Source organism: Pristiophorus japonicus, chromosome 11 (assembly GCF_044704955.1).
Source record: "Pristiophorus japonicus isolate sPriJap1 chromosome 11, sPriJap1.hap1, whole genome shotgun sequence".
Lineage (NCBI taxonomy): Eukaryota > Metazoa > Chordata > Chondrichthyes > Pristiophoridae > Pristiophorus > Pristiophorus japonicus.
Window position 1 is genome coordinate 26,388,994 of NC_091987.1, and position 16,495 is coordinate 26,405,488.

At 42.0% G+C, this 16,495-nt stretch overlaps 1 protein-coding gene across 1 annotated transcript in view; it reads right to left on the reverse strand.

Annotated features, from left to right (window-relative positions):
- LOC139275702 (T cell receptor beta chain MC.7.G5-like) overlaps positions 1 to 4,242 on the reverse strand; it is a gene marked incomplete at its 5' end in the record, with an annotated part of 162,264 nt that extends 158,022 nt beyond the window's left edge. Inside the window, one exon of the mRNA XM_070892878.1 lies at positions 3,963 to 4,242. Coding sequence (XP_070748979.1) covers positions 3,963 to 4,242 — 280 coding nt within the window. The remainder of the gene's footprint in view (positions 1 to 3,962) is intronic.
- Between the last annotated feature and the right edge of the window lie 12,253 nt (positions 4,243 to 16,495).

Sequence of the window (16,495 nt, forward strand, 5' to 3'; positions counted from 1 at the left end):
TGCTGTTCGGGAGGGAGTTCCAGGACTGTGACCCAGTGACAATGAAGTAACAGCGATAAATTTCCAAGCTCACCACCACGTTCTCAAGCGCAATTAGGGATGAGCAATAAATGCTATCCATGCAGTGACGCCCACATTCGAAGAAAGAACAACAATACTCACCATGATAGCGAGTTCCACATTCCCATCACTCTCTGGTAAAGAGATTTCTCCTGAATTCTGTGTTGGATTTATTTCTCTGTCGACCATTTTCAGGACCTTTCCTGCAAATGATTCGAGTATTCTGTGTTGAACCAATCACCGACATCACAGTAAGCATCATCTGCGTCATCATGACCAACATTACCACCATCGTAATCATTATCCCCGCCACCATCATCATTTGCATCATCAAACTCGTCACAAGCATCATCTTCACCGTCACCCTCACCAGCATTACTGTAAGGTACAGACGAGATTTAAGAGGTTGTTGCCTGAACTGTATAATTTTAGCGACGAGGAAAGGTTGGATAGGCTGGGGTTGTTTTCTTTAGAACAGAGGAGGCAGAAGGGAGAGTTTATTGAGGTGTATACAATTCGAGGGGTCGAACTAGAATGGATAGGAACGTCCTACAGCCCTTAGCAGAGTGGTCAACAAACAGGGAGCGTAGATTGAATATAATTACAGGGAGGTTTACAGCGGATTTGAGGGGAAATGTCTTCACCCAGAGGGCGGTGGGGGTCTGATACTGACTGCCTGAAATTGTGGTAGATTCAGAGAACGTCACCGCATTGAGCAGATACTTGGATGTGCAACTGAAGTGCTGTGACCTGCAGCACTATTGACCGAGAGGTGGAAAGTGGGATTAGACTGGAGAGCTCTTTGTCGAGCGGCACGGACACGATGGACCGAAAGTCCTCCTTCTCTGCTGTAAATGTCTATGATTCTATCGTTCTGCCATCATCATGACAAACAAGTCCAGTTGATTCCTGTCGCCGCTGCTGGAGGTGTCTTTCTGTCACAGTGAGATTTTTGTCGTGACCCCGTTCATTCTTACAACACTGTGTGCGTCCTGGGTCGCCACACAGTAATACATGCCGCTGTCCTGGGCTCGGGTGGTTTTCAGGGACAGTGTGAATGTGTTGCCGTCAGGATCGTGATTGACGCCAGACTTTTTTCTGTATTTAGCTGCAGAAAATAAATCCGATCTAATCCATTGCAGGCGCTCCCCGATCTGCAGGTACCAGTCCCACCAATAGTTACTCATGTTGCCCTCCCCGATGCTGCAGTAGAACACGGCTTCCTCCCCTGGAACCTGGATGGTGGCCGATGGGGTCTGAACAACTAGTCGTTGTGAACGAACATCTAATGGATTATAAAAGAACAGTAAGGCCGATCGATCAGTGAGAGTAAAATAGGGGGTGGCAGGTAGTATAAAAGGGACAGATGCAGGAGCAGCAGGCATTAGTATTCTCAAATCGTTTCTATTTGCTCTACAGGTTAAGTCTAATTATACGTCGGGTTTTTGAAATGATAAATGTATAAATGCGGCAATACTCGAAAGTGGAAAGGACAAAGACAAACGAGATCAGACCTGAAAGAGTCATATTGAATACATTTCGGATGAGCCTTTAGTATATTAAACTAGCTGTTACTCGGATCAAAGAGAAGCAAAGAATTTGCATTTGGATAACGAAAAACAATATATCAATAAATAATCTCATCAATATGACCATTAAGTGTTGTTCACCCGATAGCAATGATACGAAATGGGCAGTAAGATTTGCTGTCTCACACATAGGGGAATTGGAAAGCAGAAATATGGAAATCCAATAAATAGCGAGGATGCTCTTCCCTCCTTAGCAAACGGATTTCAAACTAATTTCAGATCGTGTTCAGAGGAGCAGGCTCCCGATACAGAGTGTAACAGCGCCGCCATGGCCGTTGTGGGAATTACAAGTTAAGAACTTAACCCCTTCTGTGCTTCGAGCGAGCAATGAGAAGGCCAATCGGAAAATTACTCATTCCTTGCAGCCGACATTATGTTCGTTAGATTGCTCTCGCCGATCACGCCACAGCAACAGAACCAATGATGGCAATAAAGCGGATAGAGAGAAGGGTTGAAAATGATGGAGACAGAATCATGAACGAGATTTATCCTAGAAGCCGAGAATCAAAGAATCAGAAGTTTACAGCACGGAAGGACACCATTTCGGCCCATTGTGTCCGCGCCGGCTGAACAAGAGCTATCTAGTCTGATCCCACTTTCCAGCTTCAGGTCCGTAGCTCTGTGGGTTACGGCACTTTAACTGCGCAGTTAAATACCACTTAAATGTGTTGAAGCGTTCTGCCTCTATGACCCTTTCAGGCAGTGAGTCCCAGACACCCACCACCCACTTGATGAAGAAACTTCTCCTCAACTCTCCTCCAATTACTTTAAATTTATATCCCCTGGTTGTTGACCTATCTGTTAAGGGAAATAGGTCCTTCCTATCCACAATATCTAAGCCCCTCATAAATTTATACACCCCAATAAGCTCTCCCATCAGCCTCCTCTGTTCCAAAGGAAACAGACCCAGCATCTCCAATCTTTCCTCATTACAAAAATTCTCCAGTCCAGGCAACAGTCTTGTAAATCGCCTCGCTACCATTTCCAGTGCAATCGCATCTTTCCTGTAATGTGGTGACCAGAACTGCACACAGTTCTCCAAATGCGGCCGAACCAGTGTTTTATAAAGGTAAAGCTTCCCCCCCCCTACCCCCCTGCTCTTGTATTCTATGCCTTGGCTAATAAAGGCAAGCATTCCGTATGCCTTCTTAACCACCTTATCTACGAGGAGAGTTGGAGCAGACTTGGCCCGTATTCTCTAGATTTAGAAGAATGGTAGGTGATCTCATTGAAACATACAAAATTCTTACAGGGTTTGACAGGGTAGATGCACGGAGGATGTTTCCCCTGGCTGGGGAGTCCAGAACTAGGGCGCTCTGAATAAAGGGTCGGCCATTTAGGACTGAGATGAGGAGAAACTTCTTCAGGCAGAGGGTGGTGAATCGTTGGAATTCTCTACCCCAGAGGGCTGTGAAGGATCACTTGTTGGGAAGGTTCATGACAGAGATCGATAGATTTTTGGATATTAAGGGTTCAAGTGATATGGGGATCGAGCGGGAAAATAGGTTTCAGGTAGAAGGTCAGCCAGGATCTTATTGAATGGCGTAGCGAGCTCGAGGAGTGGAATGTGCTCATCCTGCTCCTAATTCTTATGTTATTATGTATATATGATTTAGTTGTGGTGTTCAAAATGATCAAGCGTTTGATTAGTGTAAATAACTGCTTCGAGTGGCAGAGATTGTGTAGAATGGGCATAGACTCTCTGCAGTTTAGAAGAATGAGAGGTGATCCCATTGAAACATATAGAATTCTGAAGGGAATTGACAGATGCTGAGAAGACGGTTCCCTGGCTGGAGTTTCTGGACGTCTCAGGATAAGCGCTAGGCCTTTACTGAATCACGGAGCAGGCTGGAGGTGCCGCATGGCCTACTCCTCTATCTATTGATTATGTCCTTGTGTTGCTAAATGCCAGTAAGCCGAAGACACAGATTTATGGGACAGATAGCGACATGGTGTCTTTTATTAGTGCAGTCATTTATTGTGGTTTGGAATGCACTGTCCGAAAGATAGAGGAAGCAGAATCAATAATAACATTCAAAAGGGAATTTGATACACACTGAAAGGGGAAGGCGTTTTCTTGTATTTGGGAAAAGAGCAGGGGAATATGACTAATAGGATAGCTCTTTCAAAGGCACGTGGGGTAGATTGACCTCCTTCCGTGCTGTGTCATTCTATCATTCCATGATCTGTTGGCAGAAAATTGGAACTGAAATAAAATCATTTTCTGCCACCTGGCAAGCTGCACTGAACTCCCACGCATCCGGGACAGGTTTTTGTAGCTGGGGGGCCGTGTTCTCAAATGCTGTGCTCTACTGCAGGCACAGTAATAGACAGCGGTGTGAGACGGAGAGGCGGCGCTCAGCTCCAGAGTAAACAGCGTGGTGCTGCTTCTTTTGGGCTCAAAGGACTCGGTCGTGTACTTCTGAGCATCACCCTCTATAGCAGAAGTGAAAAGAGCTTCCAGTACCCGGTTGGGTTGTTGTCTGTACCAGCACATTCTGGTATAGCCAGAATCGGTCAGCGTGCATCGGAGTGTGGTCTGCTCTCCTGCTCCCATCGATAGGGCAGCAGGCGATTGCTTCACGTACGAGGAGAGTATTCGTGTCCAATATTACATCGATTAGAATCTTATTGTTGTCAATAATTGATTAGAGCGGGGAAACATATAGAGAAATAAATTCCCATTCAAAAGCGCCATTCATGAACTCAGAAAGTCCAAATGCCCTTTAGAACCAAGGAAATACTGATTAAAGTGTAGTAATTGTTGTAATATAGGAAATGATATGGCCAAATTAGGAACAGCAAGATCCCACATACTGGAATGAAGGAAAGCACTGGGACATCTGAAATTTTTTTAATAGAATTTTGGGGGATAAATGTTGGCACACAGCGCCGGCGAGAACGTCCCTGCTCTTCTTACAATAGTGCCCTGGGATCATTTATCTCCAACTGAGAGGCAGCTCAGTTTCATGCCTTATCCGAAAGATGACAATTCCGAAAATGTAACGCTCCCTCAGCGCTCGCATGGAGAATGTCAGTGTAACATTTTGGGCTCATGTGTCAGGAATAGAACTTGAAACCAAAACATCTGATTCACAGGCAAGATTTCTACCAGCTGAACCACAGGTGACATTATAACGCATTGTGTACAAAGACCTCTGCATAAATGTATAAATTTAACTCACGTGCGATCAGTACCACCATTAATGTTAGATAATGCGTTTCATGAAACATGACCAATTCAGTCGACACTGCTTGGCCTTGCGAACGAGTGTAGCTCAATGACACGTTTAAAGGCAGTTTCACTGTTGGATCTGATTACATACGAAGCATCCGGTTGTAATTGTCACGCTGACATCACTGTGCACAAACCACGCCACGTCCAATTCATAGGCGAGAGAAGCAGCCTCACAGAAGGATACAGCACAGAAGCACAAGGAGAAAAGTATTAGAGGTATTAAAACTTCAGAAGTGTTTTAATAAACTTGGTAGGGTCAAACTATTTCCATTGGAGGGTCGTTAACCAGAAGTCACAGAATTAAGCTATGGAACAGGCTCGTGAGGCTGAATGTACTCCTCTTGTTCCTGTATAACAGCATCGTGGTGATGAATGGCCTCCACCTGTTCCGAATTAATAGGCCCAAGGGGACTGAAAGGCCTCCTCCTGCTCCATTTTAAACCATATTACAAGCACCTCTGATTCATGATCCGACAGCGTTGTGTATTGTCTCTGCGGGGAAAGGACACAGATTGACAGTGTACAAATTCCAGACTCATCCTAGCCTTTACTTTATCCATTCTTTCCTGTTTTTTTCCATGTTTCTTACATTTTTCTCCCTTTCATTTCTTCGTTCATTCTTTCTTGCTTTCTGTACTTCTTTCATTCTTTCCATCCTCCTTTTTTGCCTGCCTTTTTTCTCTCTATAGATCATTTTTTCACCATTTATTTCAATCTTCCATTACTTTTTTCCTTCTTTCCTTGCTTCTATCTTTCAATATTTATTTTTTCCTTCAATCTCTCTTTCTTTCTTTCAATCTTTATTTCCTTCTTTCTTTATTTCTATCTTTCTATCTTCCTTTTGTTCTCTTGTGCATGTTCACAACAGGTCTTGGCACGACGCTGGTTCACCACCCGCAAGTGTTTCCTGCTGCCTTTGGGGTTTGTGTCGAACCCCTCCATCTCTCAGAGTCACTGCGCAGACTCCAGGCGCAGTAATACATGACTGACTGATCCGCCCACAGGCTGGAGGGCTTCATCTTCAACTCATTGATATTTGGCTGCTGCGCCATAAAACCAACCCCCTCGCCCTCATGATTCACACTTTATACAACTAAGGGATAACATTTCAACAGCGGCTCCTTCCCTGCATCTTTTCTGTACCAAAATATGTAACCACTACTGCCTGCCTCCAACTCGCACTCCAGATCCACACCCTCCCCAGAAAACTTCGAGACAGGAGTCTGGTGGATCCTTTCTGTGAAATAGACGGATAGACGAAGAAGTCTGTAAGCATGGAAATTCACGGCTGTGGAGAAAGAAAGAAGTAAAGAATGAAGGAACAAAAGAAAAAAAGAATGAAAGAAAGAAAGGAAGAAAGAAAGAAAGAAAGAAAGAAAGAAAGAAAGAAAGAAAGAAAGAAAGAAAGAAAGAAAGAAAGAAAGAAAGAAAGAAAGAAAGAAAGAAAGAAAGAAAGAAAGTGAAGGGGTTAAAATCGTTTGCATTTATAAAAGTATGGTAGCTAAGCTTGTAATTCTCCGGAGTCTAGTGTGTGATGGGAAAGCAGGCTTATCATGGGGAGGGAACCTGTGGGAACATAGCATGATACCAGATAATGATACAAAGGTGGATTGAAACACGCCAGCTTTTCTGTCGTTAATCAAAGACACATAGATCTGGGAACAAGCTCTTTAAAAATAATGATGTAGCACCTAATTACTCAGTTAAGAGGCGCACAGAAGTGACAAAATGAAATTGTGTGTACCAATGAAATTGTTGTAACTAGGCGAGGACTTGTGACATGTTAGTGGAAGCAACCAATGGGAAACTACAGCGTGTATGCTTCATGATTTTGTATGTATTTTGAATGTATAAAAATAGCAGCTCCAAAGCTGCTTGAAGAGAATGGCTGCTTTGGATCACCGAGTTACTGAACTTATTTAGAAGCTGTCTCTCCCTCGATCAAGTACTTTATAATAAATGATTCGTCTCTCCAAAACAGTCTGTGTTGAGTATTATTGTAATACTCCACATCAATTGCAGGACGAACCTGAGCGAAAGACAGACGGGCATTTGCAGTCCATCATGAGTGAGTAAATTTTCAATACCACTCATAAATCCGATGTAATCTAGCATGAAACGTGTTGGTCACCTTGGGTATCCGAACTTGTAAGAAGGGTCTGTCGTGGTGTAAAAGACTTGGGGGTAATTTAAATGTGTGTTGGTTCCGTCACTATATAAGTCAAAGTGAGAATCCGGTAGTAGTTGCTATCTCTAGATTTGAGGACCAGATCAGGGAGGCAATCAGTACTGTTAGTCCGGCCAGACGTTAGATGTGTCCAAGGACTTGGAGACAGTTCACAGAATCCATGGAAGTGGTAGACATACCCAAACGTGAGATGGCATGCAACGATCTGTTGGACTGGGGACCAAACAGGTTGCTCTGTAGAGCCTTTGCGAATGATCATGACAAATTAATAATGACTATGTTAAGTGACAAGTGGGATCCTAAAATAAAGCTGGCCAAACAGAAATTCTAGTGGGAGAAACAGAAAAATAAGAAAACAGCCAAATCAGGATTAATGGTAATAAGTCAGTGTCTACAATTACGGAGGTAAAGATAGAAGTGAGTAGTTTGAGAATGACGCCCACTAGACGGTTGGGATCGAGACTGACGAAGAAAAACAAGGGAACCAGAAAATAAGTTGCTGAAAAAAAACTTTAAAAAAAGAAAATAAGCATTGTTGAATGAAACGTTGGTGTGAATGTCTGTCGTTAAAATAAAGTGTATGTTATGTTTGTTTAAGCTCCACCCACTTCTGTGCAGAAGCTAGCTGGTTAACCTTTTTATCATGGATGTGGAAAATTTTCTGAAGTTATGAATAAATTGTGTGTTAAAATATTCATTGTTTACCTAGAATTGAAATATATTTTAAGTTAGAAACGTAGGTGCAGCTTTAGTATCATTATGATTTATGGAGCGATGAAATGCAAAAGGATGGGTTTGTTTAACAAAGGATAAAACTTCAGCCTTGCTAAATAAAAACTAAAAAGAGAAAATAGAACCGAAACAGAAGCTTCAGCTCTTGTGCCAAGAAATTTGGATGTTCTCATTTGATTACTGTAAAAAGAAATGCGTGGTCTCGTTTTTTTTAAATTCTGACACACTCACTTGTAAAAAGAAAACTTAAAAATTGATTACATTTGGTTGAAAGATACTAAATGCCTTTTTAAAAAAAAAAGCTTGCGTGGGTTTCTCGAGGCTATAGGCTGGGGGAAGCACCACCATCGTTTTCCTTTGTGTAGAATCTTAGTTTAAATGACGTGAAAGCTTTTAGCTCAGTTAAAGAGATTTAAATGGAAGATTGGCAGTACAGTATTTGAATTGGGATTTTGAGATATTTTAGTTGATTCTCCTTGATAAAAATGTTGGTTGTATTGGAAAATCTTGGGTTTGGAAACCTTTTTAAGAGAAATAAGATTAAACAGTGGAGAAAAAAAAAAAAAAGTTTAGAAACAATCTAAAAATGGTATTTTCTCGAATGAAAGATAAAAATGCCATTTGGGGGAAACGAGATAAGAGATGGAAATAGCCTTGGAAATGAATTGTGATAACTTGAATTGCGAGCACTTGTATGTTAAGATAGTTTATAAACTACCACTTGTTTTTGCATACAGGAAACCATACAATCCTGACCAGAATTACTACCCATGATACTAATGAGATTACGTGGCATACCAAATTGAATTACAAGATTAACCCCCTATGAGCTAATGAATGGACGAGCAATGAAGTTACCCGAGGGGATAGTTGCAGAAGGGGCAGACTTAGGACCATTACGAGACAGAATCAAGAAGTAAGTGAAGGAATTGAGTAAGCAGCTGAAAGAGATGCAGCAGGAAGTAAGCGATAAATGAAGGGAAGAGGCTGATAATAAAGGGACAAAACCCTCGGCTGTAGTGCAGGAGGTTGGAGCGAAGGTAATGGTTAGCGAATTGCCAGGAAAACCTGGATTCATCCCACCTGGAGTGGACCATATGAAGGATTAATCAGTGCTGACACATGTGCGTATATAAATATGAAAGGTGGGGGCCGATGGAAACATTGGTCCCAACTGAAAGAATATAAGGGTATGGCTGATGGCGGAACCTAAGATACTCCCGGTAATCTACTCCTTAAAATATGCTTTAGAGTACAAGGACTGGAGGGATGCATTACTAGATGGACTTTTCGGGGGATTAGGATTAATATTTTCAATATTAGGCATACTTGTCATAACGAAATGGATCTGGGAAAGGTCACATGCCGGAGAAATGGTACAAATGATCCAGTAGAAGTGGAAATGGTAAAATCTAACTAAAAACCCGGAATATTCAGGATGTGTATTATCAACAGAATGTATATAAACGTGATCACCACCACCCTTATGATTCAACAAGAACAAGCTACGAGGTTGTCCCTAGGGGCCCCAGAAGCATATATCCACATTGGAGGGTACAACATCTACATAAAGCAGCCCCTAGGGTGCAGCATCCGAGTGTCAGAAGAATTTATCTTGAAGCCACAAGATGAGTGGGTAAAATATGTTACCTGAATATTGTAAACCAGGGGAATTAACCTCGGGAAAGTGTGTAGTAGTTACACCTGGAACAGAATTAATAGTACATTGTCTGGACCCAGAGAGGGACACGATCTTAGAGCCGTTCTCATTAAAAGCCATAGAATGGGTCATATGTCAGGAAGAGAGAAAGTGTTCAGGTCCAGCAGTAAAGATTTATTGGCAAAAACCTATAGTCACGACCCCAGGACCAACAACACTACCACGAATTATTTGCCCCCTCCTTACTGAAGGCCCACCCGGCGGATTGGTGACGAGATCGACGGCATGCTGTTATTTAACAATATGCCCCATGAAATGTTACCTGTGATGATAAATTTAACAGACCCATACCTGCCAGAAATGTGTAGCCCCAAGACTAAAGTGTTGTACACCCAGTTGCTAGACACAATCCTGAGAAAAGTTAGTGATGCATCAGGAGCAAGGGAGTATCACAAGCAGCTGAGACACAAAGGAGGAAGACAGAGGAGATCTATAATAAATGATGTACTAACTGGAATAAATACGGGGACCTCTCTAGTAAATGCACTAGATACAAAGGCGATGCAAGCAGGGGTAAATAGTTTAAGGGGAACGATGGTGGTCCTAATGAGGAAGCAGGACAGGATAGGGATAGCATCTTCAAAGTTAAGATCGAAAACAGCCAAAATAGGGTATATCCGTGTTGGAAGGCCACGCACGAATAATTAACGAGCTAAATAATCAGGAATGGGAGGACGATGCCGAGGACAAAAAAAAGACACATGCCATGCCTATGGGGGATGAATAATGGGTCAGCTGAGACACAATATGGATCAGATACAAACCGGGTGAGTTCCAGATTGGATAAATAACAACCAGTTGAAAGAAATGGCACAGCACACTGGGCTGTTAGATGCCTGCACCCTGAAAGGAATGACTAGGGTGTATGCGGTTACAGGAGGATGTAAGAGGAAACAAACCACTTTGATCACCATAATAAACCTAGGCTCATACCCGTATCCTCAATATGAAGTTGAAAGCATAGGGATAATACGAGGGGAAGAGTACATCCGCCTTTACCCAATGGACCAATGTGTGATCAAAAGAATGAAAAGATGAGGGGAATATCTTTACCCGGGTGCCAGAGAGAAGGAAGCCTAACTATATACTCTCACCCAGTGGGAGACGGGAGCAAGGATAGCTACGGGTTTGACAATAGTATGGAAGGATGTATCATTGGAATAAGACCTGCCCGAACTGAACCCACACATAATGCCTATCAAGGACTAGGAGAATATTGTGTAGTAACTAGCCTGGGAACTTACGATTATGGAGGCTTGAATTGTAACATTACAATGCATAAATTTTGCTTTACTCCCAGAATGTCGGTGGCAGTATGAAGCACGCATGATGGATATACATGCCAGGACGACAATTACGTTAAATATATGCGATGAGATTAAGCAAAATATTGATAATTACACGGTAGAGCAAGTGCCAGCAATTCTCCTGTTACCTGAAGATTTAACCGAGCTCAAAGGATCATTAAGAAATGATATTAAAAGATATTATGAGCTAAAGGTTAAAGGCAAAGAACTGGACAGTGAAATAAAGGATAACCTGAAAACCCAGCCTTGGTACTTGAGTTTATGGAATTGGGGAATGAACGTTGAAACACATCCGTGAATAAGGATCGTTCCGCATGCACTAGTGACAGTACAGATAGTAATAGCCTTGAGTTGGTTGGTGATGTTATGTAACAAGTATAATAAACGAGAAGAGGTATACCCGAACAAAGCTACAAACCTAGGGAACAGGTCAAATTGGTGCAGAATGAATACCTGATATGATTTATGGATGCTCCCAATCTATCGCCTGATCATCGAGACCGGGGCAGAATATACATGAATCAGACAAGGTGAGTAATGGCCACGTTGGGTTAGATTAACCATATGACCAAAAGGGAAGATTGAAGGGTTTAAAATCATGAGTATTTCTGAAAGTATTGTAGCTAAGCTTGTAATTCTCCAGAATGTATTGTGTGATGGGAAAGCAGGCTTATCGTGGGGAGGCAAGCTGTGGGAACGGGTGGTTCACATAGCATGGTACGAGATAATAATACAAAGGCGGATTGAAACACTCCAGTTTGTCTGTCATTAATCAAGGACACATAGGTCTGGGAACAAGTTAAAACAAAATAGGAATATACCTGACATCTATATGTCTATCCTGACTTTAATTAACATAATTTATCTCCTTCATTTTTTGCTGAAATGATGCAGGCTATTTGTCCCAATAATCAATGTGTGATTATTTAACACAATAATGATGTAGCACGTAATTACTCAGATAAGAGGCGCTCGGAAGTGACATAATGAAAGTGTATGTACCAATGTAACTAGGCGATGACTTGTAACATGTTAGGGGAAAGAACCAATGGAAAACTTCCGCGTGTATGCTTCAAGATTTTGCATGTATTTTGAATGTATAAAAATAGCAGCCCCAAAGCTGCTCGGAGAGAATGGCTGGTTTTGGTCACCGAGTTACTGAACTCGTGTAGAACCTGTCGCTCCCTCGATCGAGTACTTTATAATAAATGATTCTTCTCTCTGAAACAGAGTGTGTTGAGTATCTTTCTAATACTCCACATCAGAAAGAAAGAAAGAAAGAAAGAAAGATGGAAAGACAGGAAAAAAGATAAAAAGCAGGAAAGAAATAAGGCAAGAAAGAAGGAAATAAAGAAAGAAGGAAAGAAGGAAAATAAAGAAAAATAAATAAGGTACGGTTATTCACAACGATTATTGTGTGAAATAATCACTTACATTGAAATAAGATCATGAGACTCAGTAACAGGTATATCTTTTACTTTAAGATTTACCTTAGAAATAAAATCAGAGAATAAAAGAGTGCCTTGTGCAGATCCAACTCGCTCCTTTCAAATCATCGAGGAAAATATGATGGGCGGAATTGAGTGATTCAGCACCCCCCCCCCCCCACCCCGCACCCCCTCTCTGATTGGCAGCCCTGTTCTTACCTGCAATAAAATTAAAATTAGAGTCAGGCCGTTCAGGAGTGATGTCAAAAAGCATTTCTTCAAACAATGTGTAGCGGAAATCTGGACACCCTCCCCAAAAAGCTGTTGAGGCTGGGGGTCAATTAACATTTTTCAAACTGAGAGAGATAGGATTTTTGCAGAGTAAGGCATTGCATCACAGGACCAACGGAAATAAATGCTTTTGATACATTTTTCAGCCATGATCTAATTGGATGGTGGAACAGGCTCGAGGGGCTGAGTGACCTTCTGCTATGCTCCTCAACAGGCACACGCGATGTGGGTTATTGCTGATCTTAATTAATTCAGCAATGGCAGCATAATATTCCAAACCTGGGGGGCACTTGTAGTTATTTGGGAGCCATTTTGATTTACTGGAGCTCTCCTCGTTATTCTCAGGAATTGACGTGGAAAGCTCACTCACCAGTTAAAACAAAATAGGAATATACCTGACATCAATATATCTATCCCGACTTTAATAAACATAATTTATCTCCTTCATTTTTCGCTAAAGTTATGCAGGCTATTTGCCCCAACAATCAACGTGCGATTATTTAACACAATAATAATTCCTTACTCTTTATTTATAATTAAGAAAGGGTAGGGCCTATTAGCGACCATGGAGGTAATCTGTGTGTGGAGGAATAAGATGTGGGTATTAAACATATAAACATAGAAAATAGGTGCAAGAGTAGGCCATTCGGTCCTTCGAGCCTGCACCGCCATGCAATGAGTTCATGGCTGAACATGCAACTTCAGTACACCATTCCTGCTTTCTCGCCATACCCTTTGATCCCCCTAGTAGTAAGGACTACATCTTATTGTTCTTAATGAATACTTTGCATTTGTTTTCACAAAAGAGAGGGACGATGCAGACATTGATATCGAGAAGCAGGAATGTGAAATATTAGATAAAATAGACATAGTGAAAAAGGAGGTATTAAGGGGTTTAGCTGCTTTGAAAATGGATAATTCCCCCGGACCGGACGAAATGTATCTCACGCTGTTAAGCAAAGCAAAATTTGAAATAGCAGAGGCTTTGACCATCATTCAGGTGTGGTGCCAGAGGAGTGCAGGACTGCTAATGTGGAACCTTTGTTTAAGAAGGGAGAAAGGGATAGGCAAAGTAAATACATGCCACTCGGCTTAACCTCAGTAGTAGGAATAGTGTAAGAAATAGTAGCAAGATTCGACCATTTGGGACATCAATCCTGCACCTTCATTCAATAAGACCATGGCTGATCTGATCATGGACTCAGCTCCACTTCGCTGCCCGCTCCCCATAAACTTTTAGTCCATTATCGCTCAAAAATCTGTCTATGTCCACCTTAAATATATTTAATGACCCAACCGCCACAGCTCTCTGGGGCAGAGAATTCCACAGATTTACAACTCTCTGAGAGAAGAATTTCCTCCTCATCTCAGTTTTAAATGGGCGGCGCTTTATTCTGGGACTATGTCCCCCAGTTTTAGTTTCCCCTATGAGTGGAAATATCCTCTCTGCATCCACCTTGTCGAGCCACCTCATTACATTATATGTTTCGAAAAGATCACCTCTCATTCTTCTCAACTTCAATAAGTATGGGCCCAAACTACTCAATCTGTATTCATACGTTGATCCCTCATCTCTGGAATCTACCTAGTGAACCTTCTCTGAACAGCCTATAATGCAAGTATATCCCTCCTTAAATAAGGAGACAAAAACTGTACACAGTACGCCAGGTGTGGCCTCACCAATACCCTGTACACTTGTAGCAGGACTTATCTGCTTTTATACTCTATCCCCCTTGCAATAAAGGCCAACATTCCATTTGTCTTCCTGATTAAATGCTGTACCTGCATACTCACTTTTTAAGTTTCATGCACAAGGACCCACAGGTCCCTCTGTACTGCAACACTTTGACATTTTTCTCCATTTAAATTGTAATTTACTTTCCTATGTTTTCTGCCAAATTGGATAACCTCTGATTTTCGCACATTATTCTACATTTTCCAGATTTTTGCCTACTCAATTATCCTGTCTATATCCCTCTGCAGATTTTTTGTGTGATGCTCACAGTTTGCATTCCCATAAATCTTTGTAGCATCAGAAAACTTGGCTACATTACACTAGGTCCCTTTGTCTAAGACATTAATGTAGATTGTAAATAGTTGAGGACCCAGCACCGGAAAATGACCCATTAATCCTGACTTCCTATTTTCTGTTAGTTAGCCAATCCTCTATCCATGCGATTATATTACCACCAACCCCGTGAAATGTTACCTTGTGCAGTACCCTTGTTTGTGGCACCTTATCGAATACCTTCTGGAAAACCAAATACATCACATCCACTGGTTCCCCCTTATCCACCTTGATCGTTCATCCTCAAAGAACTCCAACAAAAAAAGCATGAATTCCCTTTCATAAAACCATGCTTGCTCTGCTCGATTGCATTATTCTTTTCCAAATGTCCCGCTACTGCTTCCTTAATAATGGACTCTAGCATTTTCCCAACGACAGATGTTAGGCTAACTGGTCTATATTTTCCTGCTTTTTGTCTGCCACCTTTTTTAAATAGGGGCTTTATATTTGCGGTTTTCCAATCTGCTAGGACCGCCCTCAAATCCAGGGAATTCTGTTAAATTACAACCAATGCATCCACTATCTCTGCAGCCAACTCTTTTAAGATCCTAGTATGTAAGCCACCCTCTTTGTATTCCATTGGAAAAAAATTCTTACGGGCAGGATAAACCTACATTTACAAAGACACGGCTCAATCAGAGTCAGTCAGCACGGATTTGCAAAGGGAAGTCTGTGACTGACTAACTTGATTGAATTTTTCGAGGAGCTAACAAGGAGGTTCGATGAGGGCAGTGCCTATGATGTAGTGTATATGGATTTAGCAAAGGTTTTGCTCAGGTCCCACATGGCAGACTGGTCATGAAAATAAAAGGCCATGGGATCCAGGTCAAAGTGGCAAGTAGGATCAAACATATGCTCAGAGGCAGGAAGCAAAGGGTAATTGTTGATGGGGGTTTTAGTGAATGGAAGGATGTTTCCAATGGGGATCCGCAGGGCTCAGTCCCTTGCTTTTTGTAGTATAAATCAATGATCTAGACTTGAATATAGGGGGTATGATTAAGTAGTTTGCAGCTGAAACTAAAATCGGCTGTGTGGTTGATAATGAAGAAGAGAGCTGCGGACTGCAGGAGGATATAAGTCAACTGGTCAGGCGGCAGAACAGAAGCAAATGGAGTTCAATCCAGAGAAGTCTGAGATAATGCATCAGCGGAGGGCTAACAATGAAAGGGAATACACATTAAATGGTAGAATACTGAGAAGTGTAGAGGAACAAAGGGACCACAGATCCCTAAAGGTAGCAGGACGGGTCGATAAGGTGGTTAAGAAGGCATATGGAATGCTTTATTTTATTAGCCATTGGATGTAGAATATAAGGACAGGGGGTTTATGCTTCAATTGTATAATACTCTGGTTAGGCCTCAGCTGGAATACTGCATGCAATTCTGGTCACGGCATTACAGGAAGGATGTGATTGCACTGGAGAGGGGACAGAGATTTATGAGGTTTTTGCCGGGAGTGCAGAATCTCAGCTATGAGGACAGATTCGATAGGCTGGGTTTGTTTTCCTTGTAACAGAATAGTCTGAGGGGTGACCTCATTGAGGTGTATAACATTATGCGGGACCTGGAGATAGTGGATAGAAAGCACATATTTCCCATAGCAAAGGCGTCAAAAACCAGAGGGCATACATTTAAAGGAACTAGTAGAAGGTTTAGAAGGGATTTGAGGGGAAATGTCTTCACCCAGACGGTGGTGGGCGTCTGGAACTCACTGCCTGAAAGGGTGGTAGAGGCAGAAACCCTCACCACATTTAAAAATAATTGGATATGCACTTGAACAGAAATAACCTGGACGGTTATGGACCTAGAGCTGGAAAGTGGGATTAGGGTGGATAGCCTCTTGTTGACCGACACGGACATGATGGGCCGAAATGGC